The 27,161-nt window shown below is 40.6% G+C and overlaps 1 protein-coding gene across 2 annotated transcripts in view; it reads right to left on the reverse strand.

The window, feature by feature from the left end:
* Positions 1–14,379: 14,379 nt before the first annotated feature.
* The window catches only part of tbx4 (T-box transcription factor 4), a 33,506-nt gene continuing 20,724 nt past the window's right edge, over positions 14,380–27,161 (reverse strand). For both annotated transcript variants that reach the window (XM_026193507.1, XM_026193506.1), the window contains exons 6-9: positions 21,973–22,125; positions 17,074–17,162; positions 16,701–16,936; positions 14,380–16,612 (exon numbers count right to left, since the gene is read on the reverse strand). In XM_026193507.1, coding sequence (XP_026049292.1) covers positions 15,957–16,612; positions 16,701–16,936; positions 17,074–17,162; positions 21,973–22,125 — 1,134 coding nt within the window. In that variant the 3' untranslated portion in view covers positions 14,380–15,956. The remainder of the gene's footprint in view (positions 16,613–16,700; positions 16,937–17,073; positions 17,163–21,972; positions 22,126–27,161) is intronic.

Below are 27,161 nucleotides of genomic sequence, written 5' to 3' on the forward strand. Positions count from 1 at the left end.
TTTCCTACTTTTCCTGAGGAGACCCTCCTGATTAAGTTGTGGATAGAGCTGTAGCCGCCAAGGCTTCAGCGTTGGGCTTGTGTTGCTAGGTTTTACCCTGTTGTCTATTGTGTCAGCAGCAATAAAGAGACATCTGTTTCTTAAGCTAATTCTGCTCATTTGCTGTCCCAATAAAGCTCCCTAAAGTGAGTGGCTTACTGAAAGATAAGGCATCACCATTGTTCAGTTCATCTTGTCACTTTTGTTTTGCCAGTCTGTCCAAACAGTTTTAATGTTACTGAAATTAGGGGCGAGAAAAAATGATGAAAGAAAGTGATGAGGCGGTCAAGGGTCCCAGGCTGAGACGCCATCTATAATGAAACAAGCAGAGCATTTCTGGGCTTAAACAAACAGCGGCGTCCTCGGGGATGAGCCATTCAAAACACCACCTAGCAGGAAAAAGAACTGGTCACAGCCGATCTGTAGAATATGGCTCCGTGTGAGCCTGGGGTTGTTCTAAACCATTTACTGTTATGGCACTGCTTTAGCTTGCCACATAAACATGCGGAGATAGATTGCAGCCAGACTGGTGTGTTTTGCTTGGGGTGCCACTAGGTGAAGAGAAGCCACGAAGAGTTTATTTTGAAAAATGCCAACGCAGATGACATCAGCACAGCTCCTTACTAAGACTCATAACTTCTGACTGCTCTGCTTGGGTTTTTGCTTTCTAGCCACAGGGGATGCTTGCTCGGATGACCAAAGGGATTGCTGATGATTCGCAGTCATGCACAGTTTGACACTGTATGTGATTTATTTTATTCTCTTTACCTGCACCGAAGCACCGTCACAGGGAAATGCTGTACAATTTCAGCTGCTACAGACACTCAGTCACACTGTTTATTAGTATTAGTATTGATTCCAGTTCACAGAGGCTATAGTTTTTAGAGCTCCTGTATTGTAAAGTCTAGGAGTTTAACCTCACTGATGATTAAAATGTACATTTTGTGACCTATTTTTGTTGGTTTAACTTACTGTAGTTCAGTTTTATACTTTCACTTCACATTCATATTTAAGATTGTGTGTAGAGTTCTGATTTCTATTTTCTCTACAGTATTTAAGTGCAGCAGACACGGGCACACCAACTGAGCTTGAAAGTGTTAAATTATGTTAAATTCAGTCTGGATGGGTCTTAAAAGTCATGTTACAGCAGCAGTTTTATTTCAAAATACTGCATAATGAATTTTGAAAACTGTTTAGACTGACTTCGTATGGATCCAAAACCTTTACAAAGTTTCCCCAAACATTTTATTTGTCCTTCAAAATCGTGAAAGGTTTGGCCAACGATAGAGATTTTGACTATATCGCTCTATCGCGACAGACATGATGTCATCAAGCTGCGTCTGTTTTGGTCGAAAGCATCGCAGCGGCTACAACCATTATCATCTGCAAATTATGGCGGGCGACAGTCATAGCAAAGAGATGAAGCACTTTTGAAATATGGGGAAAGCCAAAAACTGCGCTTCCTCCACTTCCGTAACATTGATTCATTAATGTTGAATTCTCTCGCAGCTGCTCTGTTCCCATGTTGTTGCAGTATATTAATAACTAACCTCATATTGTGGATGAATAATGTCAGTTGTTCTCCTGACTGAAGTTTGGCCCGTGTACAGCATCCTGCTATGCGATTGCATTTGTCCCTGACCACCAGAATCCCTCACGTTAACTTTTATCGAGTGGAAAAAAAGTTGGCGTTCATCCTCCAGCTTCACTGTGCTAATGTTATGCTAACATAGCTGTGTCGCTAGCAATCACGTAGCACAACATTATACACCAGGTAGTCCAACTTCAGTAACCCTACAAACGTCACTGCTGTTTAGTTTCTGTCTTCATTTATGTTGGAAGTGGTAGCAGAGCTGTACGTTTGAATTAGTTTCAAAAATATCTCAGTCAGAACATGGTACTGCTGGATCTAAGTGCTGCGTTTGACACTGTGCATCACTGCATTTTATTGGATAGGCTTGAACATTTTATTGGAATTACAGGAAATGTTTTATCATGGCTGAGATCTTACCTGCTTGGGAGGTCTCAGACTGTTAGTTTTAAAAATGATCTCTCTGAGACCTGTGCAGTGAGGCATGGGGTTCCTCAGGGCTCCGTACTTGGACCATTGCTGTTTTCTATGTAGCTGCTGCCTCTTGGTGTTCTTTTACGTTCTTTTAATGTAACCTTTCATTGTTACGCTGATGACCTGCAGCTTTATGTTCCTTTAACCATTGGAAATTGTGCTGAAGTCTCTAAACTAGAATGTTGTCTATCTGCAATTAAGGGCTGGTTATCGGATAATTTCTTGCTCCTAAATACTGATAAGACAGAGTTGATGGTCATTGGGCCACACAAATTTCAGCACTTGTCCCAAAATTTCAGCTTGAAAATTGATGACAGTGTCATAAATTGCAGGAACAAGGTAAAAACCTTGGGCGTGTGGTTTGACATGGTGCTCTCCTTTGAATCTCATGTAAAAGAGATAACAAAGACCGCCTTTTATCATTTGAGGAACATAGCCAGACAAGTTTTGTCAAGCGACACTGCAGAGGTTCTTGGCCATGCATTTGTGTCTTCCTGCATTGATTATTGCAATGCTCTTCTTTCTGGCCTACCAAAGAAAAGTTTCAGAGGTCTACAGATGGTGCAAAATGCAGCTGCTCGCATTTTAACAAGAACTTGGAAATTTGAGCACATTACCCCTGTACTGAGATCTCTGCATTGGCTACCTTGTCAGCTTCGAGCAGATTTTAAGGTCCTGCTGCTCACCTACAAGGCTTTAAATGGACTGGCACCTTTATACCTCTCCGACCTTTTACATCTTTATGTTCCATCTCGTGCTCTACGATCTCAGGACTCTGGCCTTCTAAAAGTTCCTAGAGCCAGAAAAAAGACAATTGGAGAGCTTTTTCTTTTCATGCCCCGTTTCTGTGGAACAACCTCCCTCAAGATATTCGGCAGGCTGCTCTGTGGAGGTTTTTAAAACTAAGCTGAAGACACATTTGTTCACCTTATCCTATATGTCTTAATTCTATGGCTTTTAGTTTTTACATTTTTATTGTTTTTAACTTGTATTGTGTCTCTTACCTGTATTGCTATGTATCGCTTTTATTTTATTTATCCCTTTAGTTGTACAGCACTTTGTTTGAAAGCGCTTTATAAATAAAGTCATTACTATTATTATTATTAATTAAAAGATACAAACGTGAAAGCGACCTCTCTCCTTTGTCTCAGACAGTATTCGGTCATTAAGCTTCTCACCTGTTTGTGTCTCTTCTTAGATTACTGCCATCTTGTGGCCATAACTGGCTATTGTAGCTGGAAACGCGCTTGCCTTGGATCCCTTTGGAAACTGTAGTGTGACTCAATGTCACAGGCCTGCCCGTCTCCCATTAACAATCACTTGAGCTTGTCAAGCTGAGAGGCCAGCAGCTTTTTCTGGTTGTTTCCGCATGCACGTAGCGGATAACCCTCCTGTCTTTGACGGAAGACTGATGGGAGATTAGTGTGGTAGACAAGCTGCCGCTGGCTCTGCTTTCACTGCTCTGAGATCAGCTGTGGGCTTCGGGTAGAGTGGCTTTCTGTAAAAGTCACTGCACACCACTGAGTTATGTTATACTTTAACTTACAAGTTACAGGAAAAATGCTACCTAGGCTTTTTTTGTTCTTATATTTAACTCTCTGCTCTGATAGATTTGACAAAATGATCAAATGTTGTTTTTTTCTGGATTATTAGAAATATCACAAATCACAAATTTCCTTGAAATATTGTGACATAATTTTGAGGCTATATTGGGCATCCTTACTGGATACAAATCAAGTAGTTTGTATTTTTTTTCCACGTAGACACACACTGCGATCTACCCTGTGTTACTTTTTTTGCTGTCTTGACCAGGGTCAGTTTATTCCTGGCTCAGCTGCAGGGCTTGTATTATAATAATAATAAATAATAATCACATTAAGACAATGCTCTTGCAAATTTGAGTTGAACCAGTGTCTTTATGTTGAAGGAGTTAATTCAGTACACTGTGAAACATAAAGTGCTCCACAGGTAACAAAGAGTGTCCGAGCTTCTTAAGGTTTATTTATTCATGTTTTGTGCCAAGCCAGGGTCCATTCGAGAGCCATCGGTAGGTTTTGTAGGTTTGCAAAAAAAGAAATATTAAAACCAGTACATTTTTTAGGTTCTACTTCCTGCTCTGACTAAACAGATTTGTTTCGTTAAACTTGCTGCTTTGGACAGAAGACATTGATAATATGATGTCATAAAGGTGTCAGCTCCTCAGCATACAACCCAAACGTAAGAAACAAAGTAAACACGTGTCATCTGAAGAAAAACATGGCCCTTACACTCTCACCTAGCGAGGGCACACTTTGACACATACAACAGCAAGACAAACGCACGCAGGTGCAACGAGAGTAAGCTGCAGAGCAAACAAGGGAGTGGAGCCTAAACCTTAAAAACATTCTCAGGCTGAAGCGCCCATGGGTGTCGGAGAGAGCTGTACCTCTCACCTTTTCAATAGTGTTTGCGCACATGTTTGCCTGCCAGTCTGTGTGTGTGTATGTTTACCCATAAGCATGGATAAAAGTATAGTGTTTGCCTTCTTAGTCTGCTTGACAGCTGTCTCTTAGCTAAAGCTCTCTCCAGTCTTGGCCTTTCAGTGTTGCCGAGTGTGAATGGAAAAAAATAAGCTTTGAAAGGAGAGGCAACGTGAGAGAACTCATTAATTTGCAGTCAGCCTTTGTGTTGGACGACGTTGAGAAATGCGCCGTCATTGATCACTGTCCTAATAATTTTCCTGCAGTTGGTCAATAATTGCTTTACACAAATGTAACAACGGTTGTTGAATGCTCACACAACACGCTAATTTGGCTGCTTGATAATGTCAAGTCCTTATTAATATTAAAATAACACTGATGATATTTATCCATCTGACACACTGCAGTAGTTGCAGTTTGTAATGCAGTTGCTGCTGGGGCCTCTTTGGCCACATGAGCTTCGGTTTCTCCTTTTCAATCAGAGCTGCCATTATCAGAATTTTTATTGCTCACTTATCCCCCACTATTTTTTTTCTTTGTTAAAGAAGGGTCCACCCAGCTTCCTCTGGCTACAGGCTGGCCTTGTGGCCCAAACTGCACCTGCAATTGTGGAGAATTTGGAAGTCGGTTAAATGTCACGTTCCAATAAGTAACAAAACTGCCCGTTTCTCTTTGGAACATCAGTATATCAGAGTCTGTCACAATCTGCTGATTAGATGACGTGCTCACAGGGTGTCCAAAAATGAGCGATAAACCAGAAGAAAGAAACTACAGGACGGCTATTTAAAAAAACAAAATACTAAACATGGATATCAGTGTCTGCCTCGGGAGATCATTCTGACATTTTCCTCCATAGAAGTAAAAATGTCAGCCTGATTAGGAATTAAAGAAAATGTCATGGGGTCACCAGAATGGTTGGAAACATCCTCTGGGGACAAAGAGCATCCATGCAAGATTTCACAGCAGCACGGCAAATCGTTGTGGTTATCCCCGTTGTCATCTCTCAGCCCAGGCAGACAGTTATCTGTATGGATGCACAGAGTGGCCTGGGCCTCAGGGACTCTGCAATCAAAATGGTGTTTGACCCCTCCTTCTCTCTCCCACCCATTCTCTGCCTTCCGGTTTCTCTCTGGCATACAGCGCAGGGCCCATCCTTCTGCTGCAGCAGACACGCTGGCTTGTTAATTTCCTGATTGTGTAATTATATCAGGATGTTGTTTGTGCTATCAGAGATGTTGCTAGTCATTGTTTGGGCTGTGTGTGTTTGTGTGAGATGAGTGTCCATGATAGCAAAAGCATGGAGCCAAGGTTTGCTATCTGAGCCATCAGAGATAGCGGCCTCTACACTCTGTGACTTCTTCACGTAACAGCTCCTTGTTTTGGACAACTGAGACACACGGTGTCAGGAAAAGCTCAAGCAGTCGAAACGCTTCATCTTTGGCTCAAAGCTCATGAGACGGTGCGTTTGTGGCCTGAGCAGATGTCTTTTGAACCCAAGATGAGGACAGAGATCCTAAACTGTAATTGCGCATGTTTAGAGTTCATTCGACGAGGAGAGGCTGGCAGGAAGAAGGCGGCGGAAGGGGAGGTGTCGTCCTCTCACATCAGACATGATGCTCTGGGGCCAGCCGGAGAGGAGGTGCAAATGAGTTTAGGTCACAACGCAAAAAGGACTGCGAGATGGCTGTGATTAGTTCCAATGTTGCCGTCCACCCTTCCTGGCCTTGGTGATGATAATCACTCTACTTGTTTTGCCTACTTCGTGATAGAGGCCAAGGGCTACACGACAGGACTCTAAACAAACTCTTGAGCTGATAAAAGGCAGGCAGTCAGTTTACACAAGTGAGACTACTCACGCTCTAGCTAATACTGTTCTTTAATGGCCCCATGCTCTTCCACTGCACGTTCCTGTCCAGCTCCTCTTTCATTTTTTTCCTGTGGACACACAAAAAACATACAACATATTTCCCGGTTTCACTGGAAGTGACCAAACCACAAGTCATATTGTGACTTCGTACATTTTTGGGTGCACATCACAATCCTTCACTCCAGGTGATATAATCTTGATCTCACTTAAGTTGTTCATGCTGCCCAGTGGCAACAGTGGCAATTTTGAATGTGCACAAATATTGCATTTTGCAGTTTTGTCTAACCTTTTTGCAGCATCTGATCATTGCTCGCCCACACACCAAGAACTGCATATTCCTTCCGACACGATGACCTTGATGCATGTAAGCATGTGTCCTGTAAATGTTCCCTTCCAACAACCACTGTCAGAATCCTTCCTGGACCTGTTTTGGAACACATGCAGATTTCAATCCAGGATAATAGGATCACCCTTTAAATACCCTTTGAAACAGCTATACTAACAGGATGTGTGACCTACTCTTGAGCATTCTCCACCATCAACCTGGCTGGACTGCGTTAAGTAGACACCTGATTTGATGGTCGAGCTTTGTCAGATCGTCCCAGCATAAGCCCAGAGGGGATGAGCCACAAATCACCTGCTAAGACTCTTTGGAGTCAGAGCTGAGGACCTTAATCCCCAAGTTTACCTCTCTTACCTGTGCTTAGGCCTCTTACTATGCGCTCACTTTGCAGGACACAGGGCTCTGTCCTGGAAAGGCTGGCTGAAAATCCGACACCTGCTGTAAGGACACCTGGTGTCCAGATTTACTAAGACTGTGCTACAACAGGAAGGCCTGTACTTTACACCTTCAGTTGCCTAACCTAACAGCAATTTTTGTGTGCGTTGGTAAGTCATTAAGAAATCAAAATGTGACATACACAAGCACCTGCAAGCACATTAATTACAGGATTAAATACTTTCGAGTTATTTGACAACTTAGTGCTCTTTCATCTGATTAAGATTGGACAATGAAAACTGGTGTCTGCTGTTAATCTGCTGTTTTAAAAGGACTGGCTACAGTTCACAGTGTTTTAACTATACAAATGAGTATTCGACCAATGAGAGTAGGCTTTCCTTCTTTCTGTCACAGCATGTTTGGGAAATTGCATAACCCTTTGACACGATGAACACAAAATCTTATCAAAAATACGTGCAGTTGTGTGCCGGTGTGACTGTGTTATGGAGTTGCGTTCCAAAATGCTCGAACATTCCAAGTAAAGTAGAAATTTACACTTTGTAAAGGCATCGCACGCTTTTCCCATCAGCGGTTCCAGGAAAGTGGCGTGCCACCGCATTGTCGAGGTTCCACGTGTACATTATTATTACAGTGCACAACTAGCCAAAAAGTTATGCATTCATTTTTAATGTACGCACTCCTTCTCAGCCAGTTTGTGCAGTTGGTAAGAATTAAGCATAAAACATCTCAAGACCCTGATTAACAGCGATATGAGGTTAATGGGGGGCAGGGGGGCAAACTCAATTTCTTTTGTGGAGCAAACGATGTGTAATCTCCAGAGAAAAGTGTCCTCTGTATTCAGCTGGACAAGGAGATGTCTGTGGGAATGTTTCAGAATGAAATACTTTTGCAAAAATACTATATGTGCCATGTCAGGTCTGGATGGAGCAAGTCGGTGTCGAAAGTAAGTAAACCAAGAAGAAGAAGAATATCAAAGAGGCTGCTTCTCACAAATATAAGGCCGATAAAGCTACGAAACTTTATTTATAGGTCAATAGACTTACATAGACAAATCCTTTCAAACTACTAGATGTTCCATTGTTCAACTGAGGAAACAGGGTTCACCAATAGCTGCTGTGCTTTTTTGACCCAGTCGTGAGCTCCACCTATGTAAGAGCGTGCAAAATGACGAACTTAGTGCCTTATTCCTGTCAACCAGCCTTTCTTTAGGTACTTAATCACCTTCAGGAGGATTGCTCCTCCCTTGGCTAACCTGCCCATGAGACGCATGCTATCCCCGGTAAACCGTACTTATCAAAGTAAATACTTGATCCGGACCAGGCTGGCAGCTAAACATGAAGCAGTAAGGAGCTTCTGAGTATTGTGATTACAGACTAAATGGAGGACAATCATCTTAGTGGCATGGGCGTGACCTCTGTGCCCTATGAAAATGACGCATTGCACATAAGATATAAGTGCATGGAGGTGGTGACAGAGTTTTCAAAACTGCACAAAATTATAAAGACACAATGTTTTCTAAAGCAGTTGTGTTTATTAAGATGATCGCATAAAAGAGTCGTATTGTTCCCAAAATGTGACGTGACAGAAAAAAAGAAGCATATCCTTTGAACACTCAAACACGAACCTTGTTTGTGACCTGCTCGTCCATTCAGGAATGCAGTGTGTTGGTATGCATTTGGGGCAGTCGGCAAAGAATATAATACACTTTTTTTTTGTGAATACATCATTCAAAATGAATAAATCATGTTTAAAAATACCTTATGAAATGAATTCCACTTGCTTTCTAGCACTCGGTTAGTCTCTTAAAGAAAAATGTCACACTCCAATTCAGATGTTTGAGTGGCCTGAAATTCCTCCCTATTTGAGATAACACATTTCATCCAGTAGAGGGTATAGGTGCTCCAAGAGGAGCACTGCCACCAGGGGTTGCTGCCTTATTGGATACCACTGTCTTGCAATTCCACATGCCTTCGTAATCTGTTTGTACATTGTGTGTCTTCCCAAGAGACGAGCAGGGACAACTGGCACTTTGTGTGTCGTTTTTCTCTCCCTTGTTAACAGTTATACTGTTTTGTAAGAAAAAAAGCAGAAGTAAGAATAAGAAAGTTTCCTCTACCACCTTCATGCACTTTAAATTGACCTGGTAATCTGCAGTGCATCTGGTTGGGTTGGAAAGGTTTTTCCATTGTCAGGATGCCTTCCTAGAAAGTCAGGCATGAAATATGCTCCAACTTGAGGTGAAAGAGGGTTGACTTAATTAAAAGGCATTATTAGGGATCCAAAGGTTAAGTCTTAATGGAGATCTAGGCATGCTCATGGTTTAGCTGTCTTTATTACCAATCGAAAGATTTTCAAGAAGATTTTTATCAGGATTCAGCATTTTAGCACCGTGTTTCCAAATCAGATCAGAAATCAGATCGGGCAGAAGGAAGCGTGTTTACATTTTTTATTTGTTTTAAATTCTGCCTACTCGTTTTTTCAATTTTGGAAGCAGACTAACAGGATATTTGTAAAAACCACAAAAACCAGAGCTTAATAATAATAATAATAATTTATACCTGAATGTTGGAACAAATAACGGAGAAGATATTGTAGCCACTTTAGAATCTGTAAAAATCAAACAAAGTCATACTAAAAACTAAACCTAAGGTAGATACACATGCTGGAGAACAAAAACAAATAGTAAGAATAATGAGGAGCTGGGAAACATTGATGCTAAAGGAATATGCACTCGTATTATGACTGGGAAACCAATGGTAAGTTTAATGTTAAGACCTTTAAAATACTATGAACACACACAAAGGTGCGGTGGTACATGTTCCATTCCAAATATCAGAACTTCTTACCCGATCTCTAAGTGTGATCCAGGAACCAGGGAGAAACTCATTTTGGCCCTTCTGTTTACTACACAAAACTCAAAACTAAGTAAAATTTCATTACTGCTGATGGCACATCAAGTTACCTGTCAGTCTCTTGTTTGACCAATAATTAGAAATAATACTTTACAATTATTGGTCAAACGGAACCATGGTCTCAGTAGTTGCCGACTCATCGTAGCTGCCTTACAGCGAACTGTAGACCACCCCGAAGTTCATGGTCTAGACTATATAAAGTGTATAAAAGTGTAAAGCAATGTATAACATTTTCACTGCTATAAGTCCTTAGTTTGCATTAATCGCAGTCTGCGGGTCTCAGTTTCTTACTCCTCCCAACTGAACTGCACAAACCTAGCTAGGCTGTTAAAAGTTTTAGCCAGCTAAGAGATGAAACATGTTACATTTAGACTGCACCCTATAACGCCCGTGACTGGCTAGCATGTTTCTACAATTGTAAAAAGTACATTTTGCACTCACTGTATTTTAACATATTTGAATAATATCAACACTTTGCTGTTAATCAGGAAATGAAAAATGGATAAGACCTATTCACGGCTATTTAAATATTTTGCCAGTGTTAGTGTAATGAATCTAGCATTGGACTCTCCAGTTCTTAATGAATAAACTGTCATACAAAGTGAGAATGTAATAATATAATCGTGATTTTTAGGCCACTCAAACATAACGTCAGCTAGCATAATGTTAGCTTATAACGAGGTCTTGGTGTTGTTTAGCTGTCTTTTGTCAGTTGTCTGGAGATGGGAGGGTTGCATGTCTAGTCTGTTGACAAAAAGAACATTGGGAATAAATAAGCATATTTATGCATATTTTCATGTGCCAGAGCCCTGACTTCAGTTCAGGAGATGTACCTGACACAAGAAGGAAGAGGATTATATGGTGCTGGTGGCGTTGTCTCTTTCCTCTGCCTTTTTTGCTTCTTTGATGAAAGGGATCCGCTCTCAGAGGATGAAACATATATGTTCGTATCTTTAATCTGAAGGTGCAGGCATGAGTTTCAAATTCCCCAACCTCTGCATACGTGGCCAGTGTGCAGCCCGTGTCAGTTGGAAGGCAGATGTGCTTGTGTATTCAGATTGAGTTGGGGGAACATGGCGGCTTGTACAAACCACAAATCTGCTCTTATGTATTTTTAATGGATTAAATCTAAATTCATGAAACTGCATCATTTTGCAGGAAGATTTAATTACGTACAGTTGTGGGTACAGTTTCCTTTCTTTCTATTAAATAACATAAAGAATAATATTTTACTCTAAATTGAGCCAGTACAACTTTTTATTAATGTTAACCCTCAAAATTATTTATAAAAAATGTATAATGGCTGCTCCCATACAGGTCCACACTTGCCCTTCTTGCCAAAAAATCCGCTCATTTTCTGTCAGCAGCAAGTCCATCTGTGCTTTTTCTTTTAAAATTCTTTTGTTTGAGCATTTCTTTGAACGTGGTCAGTAAGTATTCTCAGTTTGCTTCATGTTGAGTCCTTAGACTTATTCACAAGAGGTCGACGAACATTTGGAGAGCACTGTTGCTCCAAACCTTTGCTAATTTATGACTGCACTTGGAGGATATGCAGCCTGGCTTTCATTGTGTTGCAATCTGCAGTGTTTCATTTGTATTACGCCACAAAAGTACACATTATTTGCATGCCTTAGCTTGGCATGGACTGTGATAGTAATTCTTGTTTTGTTTCACATTTCAGTTGCTTTAAAAGCACCGAAAGCTGAAACACAACATGACCTGGACTACTTTGTACGTCATTTCTAAAGAACGCGAGTTTCCGATTCGAAATGTTTTTGTCCCGTGTAAAAAGTAAATAATGCTGTCTACGTGTCTAATCCCAGAATTTATGTTAATGATAATTAGTTTTTACAGACGCTTTTATCCGAAGCCACTTTGAAATGCTGGAATCTTGTTTTATACAGGAGATTTAGCTTTGGTTTATATTGCTGCCAACCAGCTGAATGTTTGATCAAGGGACGCAAACAGTTTAATGTCCCCCTACCAGAGCTTTGAACCTAGCCTGTGTCCTTTTGGCCCAGTCCTCAAACCTCCCACTCTTCTAAGCATTGCCCACTGTGGGTAATCTGTGTGTAAGCGTTGTGCTCTTCTGGCCTCCTGTATGCGATTAATCATTTTTATGAAGGAGTAAAACAAAGACAACTTAAAACACCTTAGCATGTTCATTATCCTGCACTCAGCTAATGCACAGTGTCACCCTGTGCTTGTGACGCACGAATGGTAATCTGGTAGGAAGCTAAATGAGAACACCCCTGGACTGGCTCTATTCTTTGTATGGCAGATCTCTCTGCATGTGGATCGAATCAGAATTATCCACTAATTGACTATTTACAGGGCCCCAGAAAACCCCTAATGGACTTGATATTAAATCCCCCTTAGATATTTAAAGTGTCTTTTTGGAGGGGCTTGCCGAAAAACCAAGCCTTTCCTTTTTTACAAGAGGGCCAAGCTAAGCCCATCAGTGTGCTGAACGGGCCAGCCAAGCCCAGGCGGCTGTTAGATGGGATTATGGGACGACAGTAGAGAAGGGCAGTGCGACGTAGGGGAGAGGGGAGCGGATCTCCCCTCAATGACTTCCAGATGGACTGCAAGTCCCAGCTTCTCTGGCTGGAGATACATACTGGGCTTAGTTAACTTCTGCTCCATAAGGGGCTTAAACGTGGCTTCTTTATAATGAGATTGACTAAGGTTTTATGTGGAAACAGATAACATAAATTTCAATATGCCTGTCCTGCCTTGAAATGCACTATTAAAGCCTCTACTAAAAAACTATTAAGTGGAGTCACTGATCTTTGGTGTGACCTTCCATCGCTTTGTTGTTTTTGTTAAATGTAATTGACTTTAAGGGTTTGTAGGCCGAGATACAGTCATTAACTATTGCTTCTGCTCAATGTTATAGAAGCTCAAGTCGGTCAAGACTAGAATTGTTTTGTCTACTTACTTCAATGGGAAAAACTGTATAAGTGAAAATAATAGGGCCAGAAATTATATTTCACCAATACTTGTGAAAATAACAGATGAATAAGCATCAATTACAACTGAAAATCTGAAGCTGTGCTGCAAACAGATAAAGCAAAGTGCATACATAATCTATAGTAGTCACAATTAGTAAAAACACTGGTACGGCCCTCTGGGATCACCCTGGCTGAATGAAGTTTGCTCTGAGAGCTACAGGAATGTCGGATTACTATTATCAGACAACTTACAGCTCAACATTTCAAGATAGCTGGCTGATGATTTGTTGATTGGAGTGTGAGCGCTCTATGATGAGAACATCCTTCATGTGAACTACATCAGCAGCTGAGAAAGAGATCGAGAAAGAGGTGCTGACAAGAACCAGGACCTGGCCATCAGCATAACTCATGATCTAACGAGAGCTGCATGTGAGGCAAAGCAGTGCCCTCCACGCTGATACACGCATCCTGCTGTCTCTACATTCCTTTCAACAGATTGACTTTTGATTGCAGGACACTTTGACATTTACTGATTATTACCCAAGTGGACACTTGTACTATAAGTACATATTTTGGTTTCGGTTAGACAATGCCGCAAGTGTCAAGTAGTGGTCTTTATGTTTTATAAATCAGTGGCGTTCAGTGTCAAACCAGTGAGAATTTTCTGGCCCAAAAGGTATAAAAACACTTTTGAGGTTCTTAAAATGAAATCAAGCTGAAGCTGCTCAAAAGCCTTTTAGCAACAAGCTTGTGTACAGAGGAGGGTTTCACTTAAACACCAAGCTTGACATGTTATACCGCAGCCATAGAGTATAGTGCATATTGTGAAAGGGTTTTTTGCAACATCAAAATCTCTAAACTGCAACCAAGATTATCAAACTACTTTGATTTAATGTCTCTTTAAAAATCTCAATGATGTTGAGCAGAATGAGTATTTAAAAGTTTTCAAATCTTTGCTATTTTTCTTTGAGCTCTGCATGTTTGCATGTGAGGAGTGAAAAAGGCCAATAACAGTAAAACTTGGACACTCTGCATCAGTCAAACCACAACCAACACAATGAATTATGCCCAACGCCAACATTTTTCAAATGTCAAATATTTGCTCAGTGAAATTTTGATTGACTCATCGTCATAGACCATAAACTGTCGTTAGGCAGCAAAATCATCTGGAATGCTATTTATGGGACTTGGCATTATTTATCATCAGCTTTTAATAGCTTTAAATATAAATTCTGAACATTTTTCCTCATAATAATAAGGAAATTGTAATGAAATGTCATTTAGTGTCTTTAAGTAATTATGTCAGACAGTTAGATTCATGAAAATGTTTATTTATCACATGTGCAAAAATGTCCAAATATTCAAAAATGTTATATTGAATTTACATGAAATAAAAGGACAATGTACAAACCTATATCATTTCGTACAAAGAAGCTTTCGTTGGCAATACAAGTTCCGATTTTTACTGAATGCAGTTCTACTGAGGACGTCCTGTTCCTTGTCCGCTCAGGCTGTTTTATGTTGTGCAGGGATTTTTTTCCTAGTAAGTAATCTGGGAGTCGGACTGGCGAGGCGCTGTCTTTTCTAGTACTCGTGCTGGCTTAACAACAGCTCTTTAAGCTCCCATCTGGTTCCTCCTGAGCACTCTTTGCTGTTCAGTGTGATTTCGAGTCTTCACTTTGGAGCCAAACGTTGACGACCCACCACAGTGCCGTGGCTGAATCTTATACTCGCAACATTTTTTCTTAAGTGCCAGTATCACACGACAAACAAGCTGTAGAAACGTACATATTAACAATTGCCATCATGGTGGATTGTGGTACAGCTTTCACTTCATTTATGTATGTACAACAACATGGGGAAAGATTGTCTTGCTAGCTTTCTAATGCCAGTGCACATGAGTTTATGACGTGAACTTGGATTTATCTTCCTTGTATTTTGATCAGTCTTATTTTACACTGGGTTTAATGCATTCTTGCTCTGCAGATAAAAGTGTAACAACTCTATTTTTGGCACATGTGCATAATTAAAACTCAAAACTAAAGAATAAAATTGCCCATTGTCATTTCTTTTGGTGAGCCAATCCCATGTACACCAATCTGCTGCTATAAGAAATACCGATCGACTCATCGTCACCCAACATGGAATGGACTGTTTGTCAAAATGAGAACAAAGTGCATGTTGGTGTAGTTCAAGTGTTCAACACACTGAAATCTCCACGATGAAGCAAAAAGCCAGAGGTGTACTCGAGATGACAGCACAGCTTTGACTCGATCGAGGTCACACACTTGAAGTTGTGCTACAATATGTACTTCTGTCTATCTAGCATTTGATTGGCTCGTGGTATACACAAAGACATACCACAGAAGTCATTAAAAAGACAGATTTGGGACATGACCAGATTGTTTTTGGGGTCTTTTTATGCATTTTATTGACATTAATTTTAAAAAAGCAATTACCAGCGACCGTTCTTTATTTTGGGACTGAAAAGCACTCGTGTCTCTCAGACTAAACAGGGCAGCTGTTAACTTCTGTTTATTTAATTTTCTTTGTCCTCCTGCTAAGTGTTTTTCTGCTAATGCTACCTTGATAGGACAAGACACTGACAACCGTAACACTTTTTGTACCCGTAGCGATGCCTCTGACATACCTCAAGTGTCATTGAAACCAATGATTTGCATTTGAGTGTGACCGAACCGCCCCACTCCACCTGATCACTGGCTTATAGCACATCTGACTAAGTAAAGAGCAGGTCTGTCACTGTTTGCCACCTACAGCATTGGATGGAATATTGATTCAGTATGAACACGTGGGTGTAAAGCAACATGACTGTAGTTCATTAGCATTGCTTGGCACTGACACCCCACAGTGGGATTCTGGAAACCTTCATATGAGAAAACTGATGTCTCCAGTGACTGACATTAGCTGTCAGTCCAGTTACTCCCTGTGCTACTCAGCCCAACTTGGTACTGATAAGCCTGCTCCCGGATGGATATTGTACCCTGTGTTGAATAGCTGGAGAAATCTCGGTGAGGTAGGAGTGGCGATCCTGGTTTCCTGTGGTACAGAGGTGGATGACCTGAACTATCTCTGGATCCCGGGAAAGATGGAGAGCTTGATGAAGAAGAGGTTGAAGGTGGTATCACAGGCAGACCTCGCTGGACTGCGGCCGAGTTGTAGACGCCCAAGTCAGCTTGTGGTCGTGACACCACCGATGATGCCGGGTGTGGCACCACAGGCGCGACCGTGGCTGAGTTGGTGAAGTGAGCAGTAAAAGGCTGGTAGGGTACGCCTTCCATGCCGTAGCGAGGGTACGGCTGCACTGTAGCCCACATATTACAATTAATTGAAGGAGAGTTGGTTAGGTCATCTGCGTCTGCCGCCCCGGATCCAGACTCTGTTTCCATACCGCCATACATACACGCCTCTCTAGAAGTGATTGCCTCAGTGCGATATGGATGAGAGAGTAAGGGTGATTCATAAGAAGGAGGCGACCGAAAGTAATGCTCATCTGAGACTGCAGTTGATGTCTCCAGGTATGACCGTTTACATCCGAGCTCCAAGTGTCGCCCGTTATCTGCAACGTTGTTACAAAGAAAACTGCAGTTAATGGCAATTGCAGCCAATGGCGTCTGTGATGTTGCACACTTATCAGCAGAACATACCTCTGTGTTTGAAGCAGTGATAAAGAAGATTGGGATCTCTGCTTTGTGGGAAGTGAGTAGAAATGGGATCTTGGGAGTCTGGGTTAGACAAAGGAACCCCAGTATCATACTGGTAAGAGGACAGTACTTGAGGATGCCCCGCGAGAACTCCTGCTCCAAGTTTCCCCGCTAGGTGACTGTGCGTTGAAATGAGCCTTTGGCGAACCATGTTCTTTGAAATCACGGGATACTCTTTCCTGTAGGTGAGTAGAAGTGATAGAGTAGAAGTATATTTAGTTTGCCGTGTATACATACCCTCACTGACAGTTATAGTGTCCTAAATGGATTTATGAGATCAGCTTTACTTTCCTGGTTCCTTTTTCTGTAAACATACCCTTGAAGTCTTGAGACACGCAGATCTCCTTCTTCACTGCCTCGGAATCCTTTAGCAAATGGATTGTTTTCTATTTTCAGCTGAGTGATCTAGGAAAATGAGACCTTAATAAAGCTGTTATTCTGAAAAAGTCCCTGCTGATACTGGGCAAGAGCTTTTATAGTTACATTTCCATTTCATCAGTCTATAACTGTGAGCTCTGACCAAAACGGTCTGACTCTACCCTTTAAAAGCAAAAAGACTTCACATTATGTTTTCATACTTTAATTAGAATTAATTAATTGATAAAATGATTAATAATTCTAATCAATTTGTCTTAAAAACTCCCTGGAAAGCAAAATGCTGAAGCAAGAGTAGTGACAGGCAGGGCTGGACTGGCCATCGGGCATTTGCCCGGTGGGCCGCTCGTGATTTTTCATTTTTATGGGCCGATGGGGTTTTATTTCTTTTCTTTTTTTAACAGTATAAATGAATGGTGGTGGATTGGCCAGTTGGTCATGATCGACTCTGGGCTGGACAATTACAGCCGAGGAGGTCAAAGGAAAACAAAGGAACGCGATTTGTCCCGTACTACTTCAGCTAGAAAGTTGATCGGCTGATCGGCTTTTTTCTCTGCGCCGGAAAGAGGAAACCAGCACAGGTCACGCTAAACAACAGCAGCACGTTTAAGCTTGATCAGCTGTTGTTAGAATTTATTTAATATTAATTTCTAGTATCAGCTGATGTTTGCTGGAGCCACAGCTGTAAAAGCTGCTGGTCATGATGTCGGTTTGTATATCTGGTGAGAGGGAAACATGAAGATGAAACCAGGAGATGTTCTTACTGAATCATCAGAGCTGTGATGGAGAAACAGGTTTACCTTTTAGGTGACATGAATGAGTTGAAGGGAAGTTATGAACTGTTTCTGATTGACAAATAACACCAGGATCCTTTTTTATGTAGCTGACAGCTGGTAACTGTGCAGGGGCGGGTCTAGCAAAGTGTTGCCAGGGGGGCATGTAGGGCATTAACAGGGAGAGGGGGGCACAAAGAAATACTTTTCTTTCTTATTCTCATTTAAAATATCTCGCTTTTATTAAATAATCATCTGAATCTTACAACCAAAGTTTTCATCTGATGTAAAATGTATAGAAATCAATTATTGTGTTCAGTAAATATTAAGTCTAATATACCCTAGTAAGTTATAGTATTCTTCCCTTTGGGAAGGTACCATCTGTGCAGTTTGCAATTCTGTTGAAGAAAGATGTTGAATCTATTTAATTACTGTAGAAAAATAATAGATTTCTGTGCATTTGTTTGATACGTGCATTAAGGCAAGGCAAGGCAAATTTATTTGTATAGCACAATTCAACAACAAGGTGATTCAAAGTGCTTTACAGAGACATTAGAAACAAGAACAAATAAAAAGCATGATTTAAAATTGATTAAAACAAGCAAACAAACAAACAAACAAACTAACTAACTAAACACACACATTTCACACCTGTTCGCGCGATCTGAACCCTTATCGTAAGGGGAGCTACCAGTCCTTCTGTGGACGAGCTACTTTCTATTTTAAATTCCCTGAATTTAAAATACTCTCTAGACCCAGTCTAGACCCAGCTGGGGAGCTACCCAGAGCTCTAATCCCACTTAACAAACAAACAAACAAACAAACAAAACAGTATATAAAATCAAAACAGATAAAATCAGAACAGTAGATAAAATCAGTAGTTAGTTAAAATGTAAGTTTTGAAATTTAAGCTTAAAGTGTGGATTTGGTGCTTTATTCAAATGCAGCTGAGAACAGGTGAGTCTTCAACCTGGATTTAAATAAACTGAGTGTTTCAGCTGATCTGAGGCTTTCTGGGAGTTTGTTCCAGATATAAGGAGCATAAAAGCTGAATGCAGCTTCTCCGTGTCTGGTTCTGACTCTGGGAACTGATAAAAGACCGGATCCAGATGACCTGAGGGATCTGGAAGGTTCATACTGGGTCAGGAGGTCACTGATGTATTTCGGTCCTAAACCATTCAGAGCTTTATAGGCCAGCATCAGAACTTTAAAGTCTATCCTCTGACGGACAGGCAGCCAGTGTAAAGACCTCAGAGCTGGACTGATGTGGTCCACTGTTTTGGTCTTAGTGAGGACTCGAGCAGCAGAGTTCTGAATGAGCTGTAGTTGTCTGACTGATTTTTTAGGTAGACCTGTAAAGATGCTGTTACAGTAATCAAGCCTACTAAAGATGAATGCATGGACTAGTTTTTCCAGGTCCTGTTGAGACATCAGATCTTTTATCCTTGAAATATTCTTGAGGTGATAGTAAGCTGACTTTGTTATTGTCTTAATGTGTTTTTCTAAGTTTAGGTCTGCATCCATCACTACACCCAAATTTCTCGCCTGGTTTGTGGTTTTTAGATGTATAGATTGAAGTTCTCTGGTGACCTGTAATCGTTTTTCTTTGGCGCCAAAGACTATTACCTCAGTTTGTTTTTGTTTAGTTGGAGAAAATTGTGGCACAACCAGTCATTGATTTCCTCAATGCATTTACCAAGAGCCTGTACAGGGCCTTGGTCTCCTGGTGACATTGTGATATATATTTGTGTGTCATCTGCATAGCTGTGGTAGTTTATTTTGTTGTTCTTTATAATTAAAATCGGTTTTGTCAATTAAGCATCTTGAGGCAGAGGGTGGGGGAGTGGTTCCCTACTTTTCTTTCTTTTCTTTTTTTGCTGGGAGTATTAGTGAGGTATATGTAATTATAAATTAGGTTGTTTTTTATTTTTGCTAAGTACTGTTTAGAATACCAGAATAGGGAGGATGGTGTAGGTTTAAGTTTATTATAAAGGCTTTATGGCTTTTCCTATAATACCTGGTGGGCCGGTCACTAGTCAAAATGCCCGGGCTGATTTTTTGTCCCAGGTGACAGGGACTAGACAGAGATAACATATTTCTCCCATATTGGCTTCTCTTCACTGGCTAAATTCTTCTCATCACGTATAAGGTCTTGAATGATCAGGTCTCATCTTATCTAAAAACCTCATAGTATCTTATAACTATAATAGTCAGAGCACTCTCAGACTGCTGATTTACTCGTGGTTGCTGGTGCATTTAGAATGTAGAATAGGAGGCAGGTAGGTGTGTTCACACCTTGCTCCATACTCTACACCCCTCTGGTACTGTAGCTGTAAACAAACATTGCTTAGCACAGCAACTATCTGGCATTTTGGCTAAATTAAACTCAAAGAAGTTCAGGGGAAAGCTGGATGGCAGTGCTGTTTTGCCCTCCAGGTGGGTGTGTCCCCACAGATTGGTCTAGGCCGTTGGGAGTCCCCCCCCCCCCCCCCCCCCCCAGTCTGATTTTACAGACGACTCCTTCCTTCGTCCTGTTCTTCTCACTGTCACCAAAAGAGTTTTAAAAATATGATCTTCTCAAACTATAAAGAAAAGGAAAATATTTAAATTAAGTGTCTCTATTTAAAAAAAAAATCATGATGTGATATTATAGTATATAGTATACAAGAAATTTGTTCACTATTTTTATTACAAATTATATCAGTAAGGAAGCTGACTAAATATTAACTGATAATTTGTGGCAAAGGGGTGGGATTAAATAAGTGTGTACAGAACGGCAGCTACATTGAAATGTATTGATTTTTTTGTATAGTATTTTATTTCTCTCTTATTTCCTTTCTAAATGTATATTGTTTACATGTCTGAACTAAAAATGACCAAAAATGACCAAAGTGCTTAAAGGAGGTTGATAATTGTCGGGGTTATCTCTGTAGTGTTGTTGTTCTTTGCCTTCCAACATAAAGTGCCTTGAGGCAATGTCTGTGGTGATTTGGTGTTATCTAAATACAGCTGATAAATGGAAAATTCAGTCACTATTCCTGTCAAGGTTATTCCTAGTGCTTCTGCAGTACTTCCATACTTCCTTCCTCTTGAAAATCACTTCCCGGGAATCCTGTTCTGACCACTTGCACCAATGTACAGTGAACATGTGCTACAGTTAAGGCTGGTGGTCCTGCTGATGTACTGCATTGAGACTCTTGATGTTTGCTCTTAGGGTTTTAGAAAGAGAACAGCAGTGAAGACCTTCGACATGAAAGTCAGCTCAGTTTGTCACAGAAGTCGTTTGGTGTGTTAACCAATTTTATCTCTTTAGTCCCTGCCCTTTGTACACACCGCCCGTCGCTACTACCGATTGGATGGTTTAGTGAGGTCCTCGGATCGGCCCCGCCGGGGTCGGTCACGGCCCTGGCGGAGCGCCGAGAAGACGATCAAACTTGACTATCTAGAGGAAGTAAAAGTCGTAACTTGAATCATATCTGTTATTAACCTCGGTCTCTCTTCCACAGCATGTCTTTTATCCTGTCTTCCTTCTCTCACCCCAACCGGTCGCAGCAGATGGCCCCGCCCCTCCCTGAGCCTGGTTCTGCCGGAGGTTTCTTCCTGTTAAAAGGGAGTTTTTCCTTCCCACTGTCGCCAAAGTGCTTGCTCATAGGGGGTCATATGATTGTTGGGTTTTTCTCTGTATCTATGAAGCGCCTTGAGGCGACTTTTGTTGTGATTTGGCGCTATATAAATAAAATTGAATTGAATTGAATCTCCACAGAGAAACTGGAAGTTGCCTGAACAAGATTTGGGGAGTGATCAAAAATAGGAGGAAGCATGAATACAGCTTTAATTATTTATTATTGGTATTACCTTTATTTAACCAGGAAGTCCCACTGAGATAGACATAGAAACTAAAAACATGAAGTTGCGTGGTTATGGTTGTTTTTTGTTTGATTTTTGCTTTATGTGGTCAGGGTTATGGTGCTTTTCTTCACATTTAGATAAAACACTTAATACCCTTTGAGCACTTAAGACTATTCTAAACCACATGCTAATTATTATAGCATACATCCGAGACATACCTTGTGGTTTTGATAAGAGGTTACGGAGATGAAGGCTGTCTCGTGAAAGACATGGGTGCAGTAAGCAGTGTTCTTTGATCCAAAGGCATTGTTCTCATCAGCTTTGACTATGTGTAGCCTGGGCTGGTACTTGTGCATGGAGTTCAAGATGATCTAGCAAGAAAAAGAAGGCATTTATTTTCAAAATTACTGAGCATACCTGATGTGAATGGTGACTAGAGGACACACACATCAATCAGCTACAGTACAGCATTAAAACCACAGACTCCACATCATACCACAGAAACGTCTCAAAACAGTTCAACACAACTAAGCCAGTGACCCAGCTTTCAAACTTCCTAGATGATCCAGTCGAGCATTTGTGAAGTATGGACAACAAACTGGATTCATGGAGATCCCACTCTGCAACTCACAAGACAAAACGATGCAATATCCCTGTGCACAGTGCTTTTGGAGGGCTAAAGGATGAATCCATGTAGATCAACTCAGCTTGTTTGGAAAGGCTGAACTTAAAGAATGAATCAACATAAAAATGTTTTTAGTCTGTGATAACCAGGCTTTAAAATCGGCCATGTAGAATCTTCAGTTAATGAGCAATTAAAGGTGATAAATGCAAATTAATGCATATTACTCTTGAACAATTAATAATTTCCAGTGACAGCATGACAGCTTCCACTGCCCACCCTCAACACATCAACTTGTCCTTATCCCTGTGTGCGTAAAATAAAGTGGTGTTTGCTGTATTTCATCATCTTGCTAGCGCTGCATAAGAGAAAGAAGCAGAAGTTATTTCATTTTAAAAGCAGAAACTTATAAAAGAGGGCAGTAATTTCAAATAATTATCAGCAAATATACAAAGCGTTCCTCTGCAGTTTGTCACAAATATGGCTGTTAGCTAATGTGTGGTTGCTATATTTCCCAGAAAGATAAAAAATGTTACTGTCATAATAAGAGATGGAGAAAGAAATACCAAAGAGAGGACAGGAGGAAGCTTAGAGAGTAACGTTTAAATCTTAAATATAATTTCCTTATTAATTTTAGAGTTTATAAATCAGATGTTTTGCTTAATTATGTTTTGGTGAAACAAAATGAAAAACAAACACACTGATTTGTGTTGCTGAAAATAAGAAAACATAACACTGTACCCGGGGTTTAGTTAAAGTTTAGTGGAGGCTAAAACGGTGGGTTTGCAGTACTGTGGGGAAAATCTGCAGTAATGCAGTATGTTGAAGTGATACAGAGCAGGTTGTGGTATTCATGGTCGATGATTAGATTCTGAATTCTTCCTTTTATATTAGCTTCATAGTGTCAGAGGTTGAAAATCTGAGGTAATCCAGAGCAGCAGCACATGTCAACTGATTTTGGAGCTCAGAAAAAGTTATTATGTGACTTGTTTTTGAGCAATGGAAAATAATAAAATTGATAATAGATATCATTTATGATTAACCACATTTTTTAAGTTCAGTGAAGTTTAGTTTCACTGGCCACAATCAGGCTCGATTACTGCCAGACCTGTTAAACCAGTAGATAGACGAGTCTGACAAAGCGAAGGAGGCTTGTGCCTCAATCTAAGGGAACAGCTGAGAAGACAAGGTCACTGACATCTGTCAGCCTGAACAGAGTCACAGAGTCATTTCCAAGGCTTTGGGATTCCAGCAAATCACAGTGAGAATCATTTCTCCACACATGGAGAAAACTGGAAGTGCTGGTGAACCTTCCCATGAGTGGCTGGCCTGCCATGGGCACATCTAAAGAACTGCAAGCCTCACTCGCCTCAGTTATGGTCAGAGTTTATGATTCAACAGTAAGAAAGAGACTGGACAGAAAGGGTGTCCATGGTAGAGTTCAAAGGAGAAAACCACTGCTGACCAAAAAGAACATCAAAGCTCATCTCACATCTGCCAAAAAACATCTTGATGATCCCCGAAAATATTCTGTGGACTTAAATCCATTTGAGATACTTTGGTATAATCTTAAACATACTGTTCATGCTTGAAACGCTACAAGTGTAGTTGAATTAAAACAATTCTGCAAAGCAGAACCACACATTCATCTGAAAGACTCATTGCAGTTCTTGCTGCCAAGGGTGGCACAACCAGTTATTAGGTTTTTCAAAATGGGCCAGGAAGGTTTGACTAACTCGTTTCCCTTTATACATTAAATCATCACAACTGCATTTTGTATTTGCTCAGCTCCCCCTATTAAAAAACGTTTGATGATTTGAAACATTTAAATGTGACAAATATGCAAAAAAGTAAGAAATCGAGCAGGGGAAAATACTTTATCACTGCACTGGAAGATTACCAATAATCTTAGTGTTATGGTAAATGAACTGGAATGTATGCAGCGCCTTTCTAATCAAGTTAATCTAGTTTTAACAACAGGTAGAACTTATCTCACAGCATGAACACTGACACCAAATAATCATAATTACTGTTTTTGCTGCAGATGGTCTCCGTGCCACTGACACTGTGTGTCTGTGTGTGTGTGGGGGGGTGCTGTGTTCACTAAAAAATATGAAATCATTTTGAATTAGACGGCTGGAAAAGTAAGTGCTGTAGGGACATTTTGCAAATAAACAGTTTACCTGTGACACGACTGGCTATAAAAATGGGAAGCAGTTCGTCGCCATCTCCAAAAAACGTCAAATTGTGGAACAATTTTGTAACAATTTCTGTTTTTAGCGTAAGATATAGTTCCATTCAGACACTGTCCTTTTCAGAAGAGGCTTTGCATATTTCAGCAAGACAATTCTAAACTGCATACTGCATCTATTACAACAGAAATAGATGAAAACAATTGGATCAACCCAAAATGAAAAATATCACAGAGGAAATCAGAGACTGTTGAGCAGTCACAATCCTCTCTCCTCTTTTCCCAGATGATTTTTTGGACTCTTGTTCAGAGGTTATGCTACACAGTTGTAAATATTGCCCTGTTACTTGCATTAAAATGACCTTATTTCTTTCTTAAAATGGTAATTTTTTTCATTTTGGACATTTATTATGTTTTTGTGCAAATCAATGCAACTCTCACTTATGTCTTCCTGTAAATATGAAACAATGAATTCCAGACTGTGTGATGTCAGTGTGTAGCAGTTTTAAAACAGACCTTTTTAAAATGTTAACAACCTTTCTGGCTGAATGCCCTGCAGGCCAACGTCTCCCATGTGCACACTATGCTCGTTAAAGTACCAAACATTTCCCTCTGAATCTCATCTTAAACTGAACCCTTTAGTTGTAACATGATTAACGCGTTGAGTGAGATCTTGATGTTTCATTTCCATCACAGGTGAGTGTTGCTATGTGCCAGTATATAGCAGGTGGCATGTGTGTAGTGTTTACATTGTTAGGTATCTGCAGGTCAGCTCAATAGCATCACTCTTCTCCCAGTGCTGTGCCCAGTGAAGCGTTAGCAACAGTAGGGCAGGGTCAGCGCTAGTCCAGCTCTGTCAGGGCTGATAATCGTCAAGCTATGCACCTCGACTCCCTCCTTCTTTTGCCAGACACTCTCCTGAGGAGTCTTCACCTCCAGGGAACTCCCAAAGAGAATCAAAGGTTGAAGAGGGCATGGGGAGCTAGGCACAGGTTCAACAGTGACCAGCCCCTCGCTCACTTGCTTCTGTTGCTGAGGCAGGGTGGAGACAGAGATAAAGCTATTGGCTGGTTCAATGGAGGCTCTCTGTTGACCTTTGTCTGCTCTGCTGTCTGGCTGCTATTTGGGGGTGATACTGGAGACTCTTGGGTGACTGAAAGCACCGATCAGGGAAGCCCTCTTAGATCAGTGAAGAGTTAAAGAAATTGCTTTCATCTCAGCTGATTAAAAATGGGGATTACTGACTTTGATTGAGATGAGTCCTGAAAAGGCAGTGAGTTATTTTCTGTAGTAAAGTAAATGATTTCATTGGCCATATTACAGCCAGTGAAATCATTTTAAAATGTTTCTTTCCATTATTACAACAATGGGTCGGATGGTGTTTGGTGAGATCTGGATTCCTACGAAACTCAGAGTTAACCCTTAAATATATCATTTACTATTATTGTTAACACATCTATATATTTTTAAATGAACTGTTGAAAAGCACTTGGGCTAGTTATAGATGCACCACAGTTTTGTTGTTGTTGAGGTTTTAAAGGTGCATAAGTGACAGATTAATGTCTGTACACATAACACAATGATAAACGGACTTGTCCTTTTATAATACTTTCCTACACATATACATATTTTTCTTCATGAGTGTTTTCTATCCAACATTTACACACGTTCATACTCTGATGGATACACTGAAGAGCAACTTATTCATTTCTTAAAAGCATCTTTTGGCTAACAGCAGCTAATCCTGAGTAGCTAGCGTCTGTTTGCTGGCAAGAACGAGCAGATAGTTTCTTCTGGTGATGTAGAACAGGTTGCATTGCCAAAAGCGAATAGCAGTTGAATTAACGTCTGTAACTGACTGTGATGTCACCAAGTATTTAGTTTTTTAGGCATGAATTACAAAAAGAGAAGCTGTGACCTGTGTTGACACCTGACTCGTGATGAATTATAACTGGTTAAAGCACTTTGACTGAATCAGAAGCAAAGTGGGGCCAGAGCCACTGAGTTAGCAGCTTTTTCCTTTGTGCTATTTTTATTTTAAGTTAAGGAATATTTCCGTTTTACCTTAAATGCTTCTCTGTGCACACATGCTCCTGCAAAAGGTGGAAGATGTACAAAATCAAGCCCATCCCTGTTTTAAAAACATTCTAGGACCTCTTTAGCCTTTTCCACAGGTCACTGGAGCACAGGTGCTACATCTTCAGTGTGATACCTTATTTCTAAACTCTGGTTCCAGCCCTGGATAAAACACAACATAAAATATTGAGAATATCAAACATTTAGATGCTGTTTTTGACCACTAAATAGACTCTAATTACATTATTATATTATCTCATGAATTTCCAATGTGAGAATTTTTCTATCACAATTCATTTACTACTACTAAACTTATTGATGCCACACTAAACAGCCTATGAACAGTGAGAGCTATGGTCAAAAGTATTATTTTCACATTATACAAAGAGCATAATCAGGAGTTCTGTCGCTCTACTTCAAGAGGCACTGTTTCACTGCACACCTCCTGGTCTGCGCGTCATTTGGGCCCTGCCTGGCCTCTAACTTGCTCTGTCCTCATTACTCGCCCTTATCACTAG

The sequence above is a fragment of the Astatotilapia calliptera genome, chromosome 14 (assembly GCF_900246225.1).
Source record: "Astatotilapia calliptera chromosome 14, fAstCal1.2, whole genome shotgun sequence".
Taxonomy (NCBI): Eukaryota; Metazoa; Chordata; class Actinopteri; order Cichliformes; family Cichlidae; genus Astatotilapia; species Astatotilapia calliptera.